General features: G+C 58.3%; 1 protein-coding gene across 1 annotated transcript; it reads right to left on the bottom strand.

The window, feature by feature from the left end:
* Positions 1-4,333: 4,333 nt before the first annotated feature.
* LOC129401900 (elongin-A-like) lies at positions 4,334-5,959 on the bottom strand. Its single transcript, XM_055124857.1, has one exon. It carries the CDS (start codon positions 5,957-5,959, stop codon positions 4,334-4,336), a length of 1,626 nt encoding a protein of 541 aa, XP_054980832.1.
* Positions 5,960-8,982: the final 3,023 nt, after the last annotated feature.

Raw genomic sequence — 8,982 nt, forward strand, 5'->3', positions numbered from 1 at the left:
CCCAAACGCATCCAGGGATCCAGAATTTGAACGGAAATCATTCCCGAGGGCTGTGTGAGCACAGGAACCCAAGCTGTGAGGAATGGGGATGGCTGATGGGAATCTTGTCCAAATGAAAAGAGTTGGGTCCTTTGGGGTGGCTTGTCATCCCAGCCCCTCGAACGTCCTCCCGGAACCTCCCTGTGTGTGTGTGTGTGTGTGTGTGTGTCCCCGTGAAAGAGAGAAAGAGAGAGGGAGAGAGAGCACATAAACGAGGGATGCTTGCAGAACTGGACAGCTCCATGGGGGCAAAAAATGTACACCTGACCTCTACCTTAGGCCATGCACACAAGTCAGTTCCAAGTGGATGAAGATCTCCACATCAGGCCTGAATGCAAGAGGTCCCTGAGGAATACGGGCAAACCCTCCACGCCCATGAAGCTGCAGGCGTGTTCCACGAGGAGCCAGCGCCGACCAAGCAAGCGGACGCCAACCAAGATGAACACACGGGAGCCTATGAACCTAAGAACCGTGTGCACCTCAGCCGAAACGGTGAACGAGACTCAGAGACGGCCCCTGGAATTGGAATGATGATTGAAGCAATACCCCTCTCCTAAGGCTTGAATATCACAGCTCTACTAGGCACTGGGAGAACTATCCAAGGAAAAAGCGCCTGTACTCATCAAGAAACGGGGAGAAGACATGAACAGAACTTCCTCAACGAAGACATCCGCATGGCTTCCAGGCTCATGGGGAGGCGTCCGACCTCGTGAATCGTCGGGGAGATGCAAAAGCAAACAGCAAGGAGATAGCAACTCACGCCATAGACACTGACACACATCCAAAAGAATCAGAACAGTCAGTGCGGGCACGGATGTGCAGGGAAAGGGACCCTCAATTCCCGGGTGCCGGGAATGCCGGCCGGTTCGCTCTTTGTGCCAAACGAGACAGACATGCCTCAAAGAGGTAGAAATCGAGCTCTCAGGGACCCCCGCCATACCGCTTCTGGGAATATAGCCTGACGGTCCAAACCCACACAGCTCAAACACCGTCGGCTCGTCTATGTTCGTTAGGGCAGCGCCATTCACCATGGCAGAAACTGGAAACACCCCGAGTGCCCGAAAACAGAGGTGTGGGCAGAAAACCCGGAGGGGGGTGGAATCGTTCAGGATGGGAGATGTGTGCCGAACGTAGTTAGAGGATCAGAGGGATAGCCTCTGAGTCTCTGCATGGCTAACCAAAATACCCCAAAGTACAGAGTGATTCTCGAGGAAATGGCCTGCCCTAGAGCCATGGAGGGCTTCAAGGGGGCGGGGGCGGGGGGAGGGGAGATCAAGGGACATTGAGGATGGAGAAATTGCACTGGTGGAGGGATGGCCGTTTGATACTTCTGTGATTGAAACGCAACCATGAAAGTTTGTAACTGTAACTCATTTCGATTCACTCATTAACAAGGCATGCTTTGAAGATACCTTTCTCTTCAATAGCCTGGAGGGTGTCTCTCATTCTGGGCAACTCAGAGAAGGGAACACCAAGTCAAATATGATTGGAGGTCATGTAGGGGGGAAAGATGATGCGGCCCCAATAAAGACAAGAGACTGAACACAATGGCCACTCAACACCTTTATTGCAAACCACAACACCTAATCAGAAAGAGTGAACAAAAGGGAATACCCTGCCACAGTGGCAGTGTGGGGTGGGGGGAGACAGGACTCGGGAGGGGGGGAGGGATGTTGGGTTTACTGGTGGTGGAGAACGGGCACTGGTGAAGGGATGGGTTATCAAACTTTGTAAGGGAGAATCATGAGCACAAAAATGTATAAATCTGTAACTGTACCCTCCCGTTGACTCACTAATTAAAAACAAACTATTAAATTTAAAAAAATAATAATAAAAAAATAAACATAAAAAGGCATGCTACTGTAGATGGGGTCCCTACAAGGCGATCTGTTCAGCGTTGAATCATCTCTCAGAGTCACGTTTCCCTCCGTGTGGGCGCGAACGCTGGCCGTGCTTGCTGTTCAATCTAGTCTCAGCACTCCGGACTCTGTCCTTTCTCTCCCTAAGTCAGAAGACAGAGCCTGCATTCGAAGACCCCCAAATCCAAGCCGATTCTCTCCAGGACTTGGAGCTCAGGGTATGGATTTCTTCGTGAGAACGTGGGATGAGGAGCTCTCAGGTTGTTGAGTGCAACCGGAGCCAGGGCGGGCATGGTTTGGCTCTTTGTGTAACCCAGATCTGGAAAAGGTTGGAGCGATCAACCGTGCGGTCTCTGTGTGTCCTCTGTACCCGGATATGCACACGTGCCGATCTGCACGCTCTACGCGTCTGACCACTGCGCGAGAGAGGTCCGAGGAAGGAGCACTCTTGTTGCTCGGAGGAGACCGCTGGTGTGGTGCCTGACACAGTGTCAGACAGCAGGTGCCAGGTGCCGTTCAGCTCGTGGTCCTGGGTGTCCCGTCGTTGTCTTGGCGCTGGATGTGTGGGACTGGCTTTGGGCACCTATTTGGAAGCGATTTGACACGCGCTAGACCCGCACTTCTGGACCCACTGGCCGTGCCCTGAAGCCCCCCGGGCCTGCCCATCCACCGCAGGGCATGAAGGGTCCTCCATGGAATAGCGGGCTGTGACCCACCCGGTCGGGTTGTTTAGGGTGGGGCTGTGTGCAGACGGCTGGCTCTGCGGTGGGCCCGCCGGGGGGTGGGGGTGGGGGGCGGAAGGGGATTCCCACGGTGACTCATCGTGCCCACGGTGACTCACTCAATTACCCCACCTGTCCCAGTGGCCCATGGAAACTGTTCTTTGGACCCTCTGGAATCGTGGGGGAATATGGTGCCCATCCCTTTGAGCAAAGTGGGCCTGAATTTGATCCCCGACGCCCCGGGTGATTTTGCACAGCTTAGCAAAATTCGACTCGGACCTGGAGTCATCCCAAGTCGCGTGTCCCAGCGTTCCTCTGATGTGTGGATTTGCCCCCGTGAGATGGCTGTGACGCACCCCGTCTGTGCGTTCTTTCAGTCACATCTCTTGTCCGCAGCCTGGCAAGAGACTGGCACGTTCCCAGGGTCTTGGAATTTGAAAAAAGTAGTCATTCCCGAGGGGGGTGTGAGCAGGGGCTGGGCGGCCTAACGGTGTTTGCAACTTCTTGGGGGCTGTGTGTTTGCTAGGGGGACAGGATGGAGACACAGGGCCGCTCGCGGCTCATTCGCACAGGTTCCTCAGGGGACTGTAGGCGGCCCTAAGGTGGGGCTGCTGCCGGTGGGGGCCCAGTCAAGGCAGCATGTTCAGCCCTGTTTCGTGTCTCGGGCTCAGGCTTTCTCTCTCTGTTTAGGCGTGAACGCCGGTGCTTGGTGTTCCTCTTGGTGTTCCAGAGCCACTCCACGCTCTGTCCCTTTCGCCCTCTCACTTAGAAGACAGAGCGGTGCCGGGCATGGATTGCAAGTCCGTTTGAACCAGGTGTTGGAGCCGAAGGTCTGGTTGTTATTCGTGAAGGGTGTGGAATAGGGAGCGCTCAGCTTCCTCTTCCCCTGACCGGGCCCAGGGTCAGCAGTCATTGGCCGATTGTGTAACCAAGATCTGAAACAGGTTGGGGCGATCAACCCAGCAGTCTCTGTGTAAACTCTAGACACATACGGGCCAATACCGATGTGCGTGAGCGCTGTCTTTGATCTCTCTGTCTCTCTCTCCCTCCCTATCTCTTTCTCTCTCTCTCTCTCTCTCTCTCACTGTCTCTCTCTCCCTCTCCCTGTCTCCATCAGCTAGAAAGGCCCCAGGACTGGAGCAGTTTGTCTCCAAGGAGGGGACTTTTGTGGTGGTCCCTGACACACAGTCAGGCAGCAGTTCCCACCTGCCTGGCTTTCAGCCTACGGCAGGAGCAGGAAAGTGTGAGAGCTGCCCGGTGAAAGCGGGTCCTGTGCGGGCGGGTGGCCTGGCTTCAGTAGCAGACGCGTCGGTGCTGGTGGGAAGGGAGCGTGTGCCATGGGTCTGTTATCTAGCGAGTATGGCCGGGATCCCACCCGCCGCGCTCCACCTAAGCAGAGGACCAGCGACGGAAGACTGGGTTCGCCCTCCGGCTGGGTGGCCAGAGGTCCATGGAGGAGGTGGCGTGTTGCCGTCCAACGCCCAGGTCTTTTTTCCTTTGTTTCCCCAGGGGTTGGTTTGCAATCCTCCTCCGGACCCGCCATCACTCTGGAATCGGCCGAGTTCAAGCCTGGGGGTTTCGGGAGGGTTTTTGCGGGAGAGGGAGCGGGGTGTGAGAAGGCGGTTTGTCAGGGGCGAGCCCTGGGAGCCGCAGGAAGTGCTAGCGTGGGTTGCACTGTTTCCTTGCCGCCGCCCTAGGCTCTGTGCGTCTTCCTTAGCGCCGGGAGAGCAATGTCCTGAAGTCTTTGATGGACTTGGCCATCAGGCGGGGCATTGGCTTGTTGGGTTTGCGTTTGGCGAAGGCCTGCGTGCGTTGGGAAGCGGCAGGGCCTGGGTTGGCCGAGGTGGCCTCGGGCAGGCCCGCCGGAGGAAGGGAGGTGGGGGCGTTGGTGCGGGGCTCTGGCTGGCAGGCGGTGGGGGCTGGGGCTGAGTGGGGCTCGGCCTCGTGCCGAATGGCTTCTTCGGGGTCCACGTGGGGCGTCTTCGGTAGTGGGAAGGGCTTTGCGGTTGGGCCGTGGAAGACCACGATCTTGGTGCGGGCGTCTTGCAACTTGGTGAGGCGGGCCGAGCGGAAATTGAGGGTGAGAGCTTGGAGGCGCTGCTCTCTGGCCAGCTGAAGCCTCAGGTAGGCGTCGCGCCAGGATTCCCCCGGTCTCGGCGTGTCCGTGGGAAATTTCTGGGCACAGTGAGCCTTCCAGAGGTGGTCTGCGTGGGGCACGAGGCCCGGGTTGCAGGTCTCGATGCGGTAGAGTTGATCCGGCGAGCAGCTGCGCAGGACGGGCTGGAGAAGAGAGTAGGAGGCGGGCGGCAGCGGGCCGATGGCATCCAGGTGATTCTGCAGGAGGCGCGTGCAGAGCTGGCGCAGGCTGGGCACGGCGGGGCCTTGGGCTCGCTTGGAGCCCGCGAACACGCGGGTCTTGGCGTTGACTCTGCACGGGGCCAAGTCCGGTTCGTGCTGGCGTGGGGGCGAAGGCTGCCCGAAGGACCCCCAGTCCCAGTGCGGGAGCGGGGCCTCCCCCGCGTCTCCCGGAGCGGGAGCGGGGTCTGGCCGGCAGGCCAGGCTGTCCGAGAGGGCCGTTGCCAGCTGGGGGTCTTGGCGTGTGGAAGGCCGCGGGTCCTCTGGGCGGGCTGGGGGCCCGTCGGCTGACTCCAAGGCCCAGTGGTCGTCGTCGTCGTGGTCGTCGTGGTCGTCGTCGCCTCCCCCGCTCCCTTGAGCGTGCTGGGTGCGGGGCTCCTGCCCCGCCTGTGCGCTCTTGGTCCTTTGCTTTTTCCTGGGTGGCGGTTGGTAGTCGAGACACTCCTCCCAAGACAGGCGTGCGGGGGCCTGGGACTCGCTGTCTGCGTGCCCGCGGGGGCAGCGGGTGGGGGTCCCCGCTGCTCTCGCCCCCGAAGGAAGGCGTGTGAGTTTGATCCTCAGCGGAGGCACGGTCCTCGGGGGTCCCTGGGGCGCGGGTTCTGCGGCGTCCGGTGTGTCCGCGCGTGGGGCCGTGGGCTCTTGCTGGCCGCAGTTTCCTCCCGCTCGGGCCTCCCTGGAGCGCTTCCGGCCGCGGCTCTTGCTTGGGCTGGCGGTGCCGGCTTCGGCTGGGGCCGGAGCGTCCAGGAGCGGACTCCAGCGGTCCAGCAAGCGTGCGGCCAGAGCGGCCGGCTGCTGGTAGTCGCGCAGGCGCCTGAGGGCCTTGCTGAGGCGGGAGTCGTCCAGGAGAGCGGCGGTGGGCGGCAGCGCGGAGAGCCTGGTCAGCGCCTTGAGGAGCTTGGCGGGTCTGGGCAGGAGGGCCAGCTGAGCTTGCAGCTTGTCCAGGGTGGCGTCCGGCGCCGGGCGGGCCTGGCCTTCTGGCTGCATGTCTCCGAGGTGGAGGCGAGGGGGCCTGCAGGTGCGGCCCTTGCGGGCTGGGCTAAGGCGCTGCGGCCCGAAGGGTGGAGGTGAGCTTCGCGGCAGGTGCAGGAGTCGCAGCTGACGTCGGGCAGTGGCCGGCCTTCGGGCTCCTGGGCGGCGCGGTGCGGCGCAGTTCTGCCAAGCTCTGTCTCTGCGGCGAGGTGCACAGTGGGAGTGGCGCCAGACGCGCGCTTATGTACCCTCTGGACACAGCCTGGACCCCAGGTCCCGCCCCCCGCGCCGCCCCTTGGTCCTCCGTGCAACGGCCGGCTGTGGCGCACCCTTGCGGGAGGTTCGGCCTGGGGATGCCTGGAAATCCCCCCCGCCCCCCCCTCTTCCCGCTCCAACCTGCACTCCAGGAGGGGCTCCACCGTGACTCATCTCTTACCCATCCACACTCACTCGCCTGCCTCACCTGTCCCACTCCCCCCGTCCCGTGGCACCCGTTCTCTGTCCCGTCTGCAATCATGGCATCTCGTGGCAGTTCCTCTCAGGAACCTGGGCCTGGTGACTTTGAACAACTTGCAGAAAACTCCAATTGGAACTCGTGTCGTTCCCTCGTGGAGGAGTAGCTCTCCGGCGTTCCTCGCGCCGTCTTGGCTTGCCTCAACTCGGCTTGCTGTGACCACAGTTGTGCTTTCTCTGGAGCGCCATGTCATGTAGTCAGGAGCCTCCTTGGTGCCCAAACGCATCCAGGGATCCAGAATTTGAACGGAAATCATTCCCGAGGGCTGTGTGAGCACAGGAACCCAAGCTGTGAGGAATGGGGATGGCTGATGGGAATCTTGCCCAAATGAAAAGAGTTGGGTCCTTTGGGGTGGCTTGTCATCCCAGCCCCTCGAACGTCCTCCCGGAACCTCCCTGTGTGTGTGTGTGTGTGTGTGTCCCCGTGAAAGAGAGAAAGAGAGAGGGAGAGAGAGCACATAAACGAGGGATGCTTGCAGAACTGGACAGCTCCATGGGGGCAAAAAATGTACACCTGACCTCTACCTTAGGCCATGCACACAAGTCAGTTCCAAGTGGATGAAGATCTCCACATCAGGCCTGAATGCAAGAGGTCCCTGAGGAATACGGGCAAACCCTCCACGCCCATGAAGCTGCAGGCGTGTTCCACGAGGAGCCAGCGCCGACCAAGCAAGCGGACGCCAACCAAGATGAACACACGGGAGCCTATGAACCTAAGAACCGTGTGCACCTCAGCCGAAACGGTGAACGAGACTCAGAGACGGCCCCTGGAATTGGAATGATGATTGAAGCAATACCCCTCTCCTAAGGCTTGAATATCACAGCTCTACTAGGCACTGGGAGAACTATCCAAGGAAAAAGCGCCTGTACTCATCAAGAAACGGGGAGAAGACATGAACAGAACTTCCTCAACGAAGACATCCGCATGGCTTCCAGGCTCATGGGGAGGCGTCCGACCTCGTGAATCGTCGGGGAGATGCAAAAGCAAACAGCAAGGAGATAGCAACTCACGCCATAGACACTGACACACATCCAAAAGAATCAGAACAGTCAGTGCGGGCACGGATGTGCAGGGAAAGGGACCCTCAATTCCCGGGTGCCGGGAATGCCGGCCGGTTCGCTCTTTGTGCCAAACGAGACAGACATGCCTCAAAGAGGTAGAAATCGAGCTCTCAGGGACCCCCGCCATACCGCTTCTGGGAATATAGCCTGACGGTCCAAACCCACACAGCTCAAACACCGTCGGCTCGTCTATGTTCGTTAGGGCAGCGCCATTCACCATGGCAGAAACTGGAAACACCCCGAGTGCCCGAAAACAGAGGTGTGGGCAGAAAACCCGGAGGGGGGTGGAATCGTTCAGGATGGGAGATGTGTGCCGAACGTAGTTAGAGGATCAGAGGGATAGCCTCTGAGTCTCTGCATGGCTAACCAAAATACCCCAAAGTACAGAGTGATTCTCGAGGAAATGGCCTGCCCTAGAGCCATGGAGGGCTTCAAGGGGGCGGGGGCGGGGGGAGGGGAGATCAAGGGACATTGAGGATGGAGAAATTGCACTGGTGGAGGGATGGCCGTTTGATACTTCTGTGATTGAAACGCAACCATGAAAGTTTGTAACTGTAACTCATTTCGATTCACTCATTAACAAGGCATGCTTTGAAGATACCTTTCTCTTCAATATCCTGGAGGGTGTCTCTCATTCTGGGCAACTCAGAGAAGGGAACACCAAGTCAAATATGATTGGAGGTCATGTAGGGGGGAAAGATGATGCGGCCCCAATAAAGACAAGAGACTGAACACAATGGCCACTCAACACCTTTATTGCAAACCACAACACCTAATCAGAAAGAGTGAACAAAAGGGAATACCCTGCCACAGTGGCAGTGTGGGGTGGGGGGAGACAGGACTCGGGAGGGGGGGAGGGATGTTGGGTTTACTGGTGGTGGAGAACGGGCACTGGTGAAGGGATGGGTTATCAAACTTTGTAAGGGAGAATCATGAGCACAAAAATGTATAAATCTGTAACTGTACCCTCCCGTTGACTCACTAATTAAAAACAAACTATTAAATTTAAAAAAATAATAATAAAAAAATAAACATAAAAAGGCATGCTACTGTAGATGGGGTCCCTACAAGGCGATCTGTTCAGCGTTGAATCATCTCTCAGAGTCACGTTTCCCTCCGTGTGGGCGCGAACGCTGGCCGTGCTTGCTGTTCAATCTAGTCTCAGCACTCCGGACTCTGTCCTTTCTCTCCCTAAGTCAGAAGACAGAGCCTGCATTCGAAGACCCCCAAATCCAAGCCGATTCTCTCCAGGACTTGGAGCTCAGGGTATGGATTTCTTCGTGAGAACGTGGGATGAGGAGCTCTCAGGTTGTTGAGTGCAACCGGAGCCAGGGCGGGCATGGTTTGGCTCTTTGTGTAACCCAGATCTGGAAAAGGTTGGAGCGATCAACCGTGCGGTCTCTGTGTGTCCTCTGTACCCGGATATGCACACGTGCCGATCTGCACGCTCTACGCGTCTGACC

This window comes from Sorex araneus, chromosome 2, assembly GCF_027595985.1.
Source record: "Sorex araneus isolate mSorAra2 chromosome 2, mSorAra2.pri, whole genome shotgun sequence".
NCBI classification, from domain to species: Eukaryota; Metazoa; Chordata; class Mammalia; order Eulipotyphla; family Soricidae; genus Sorex; species Sorex araneus.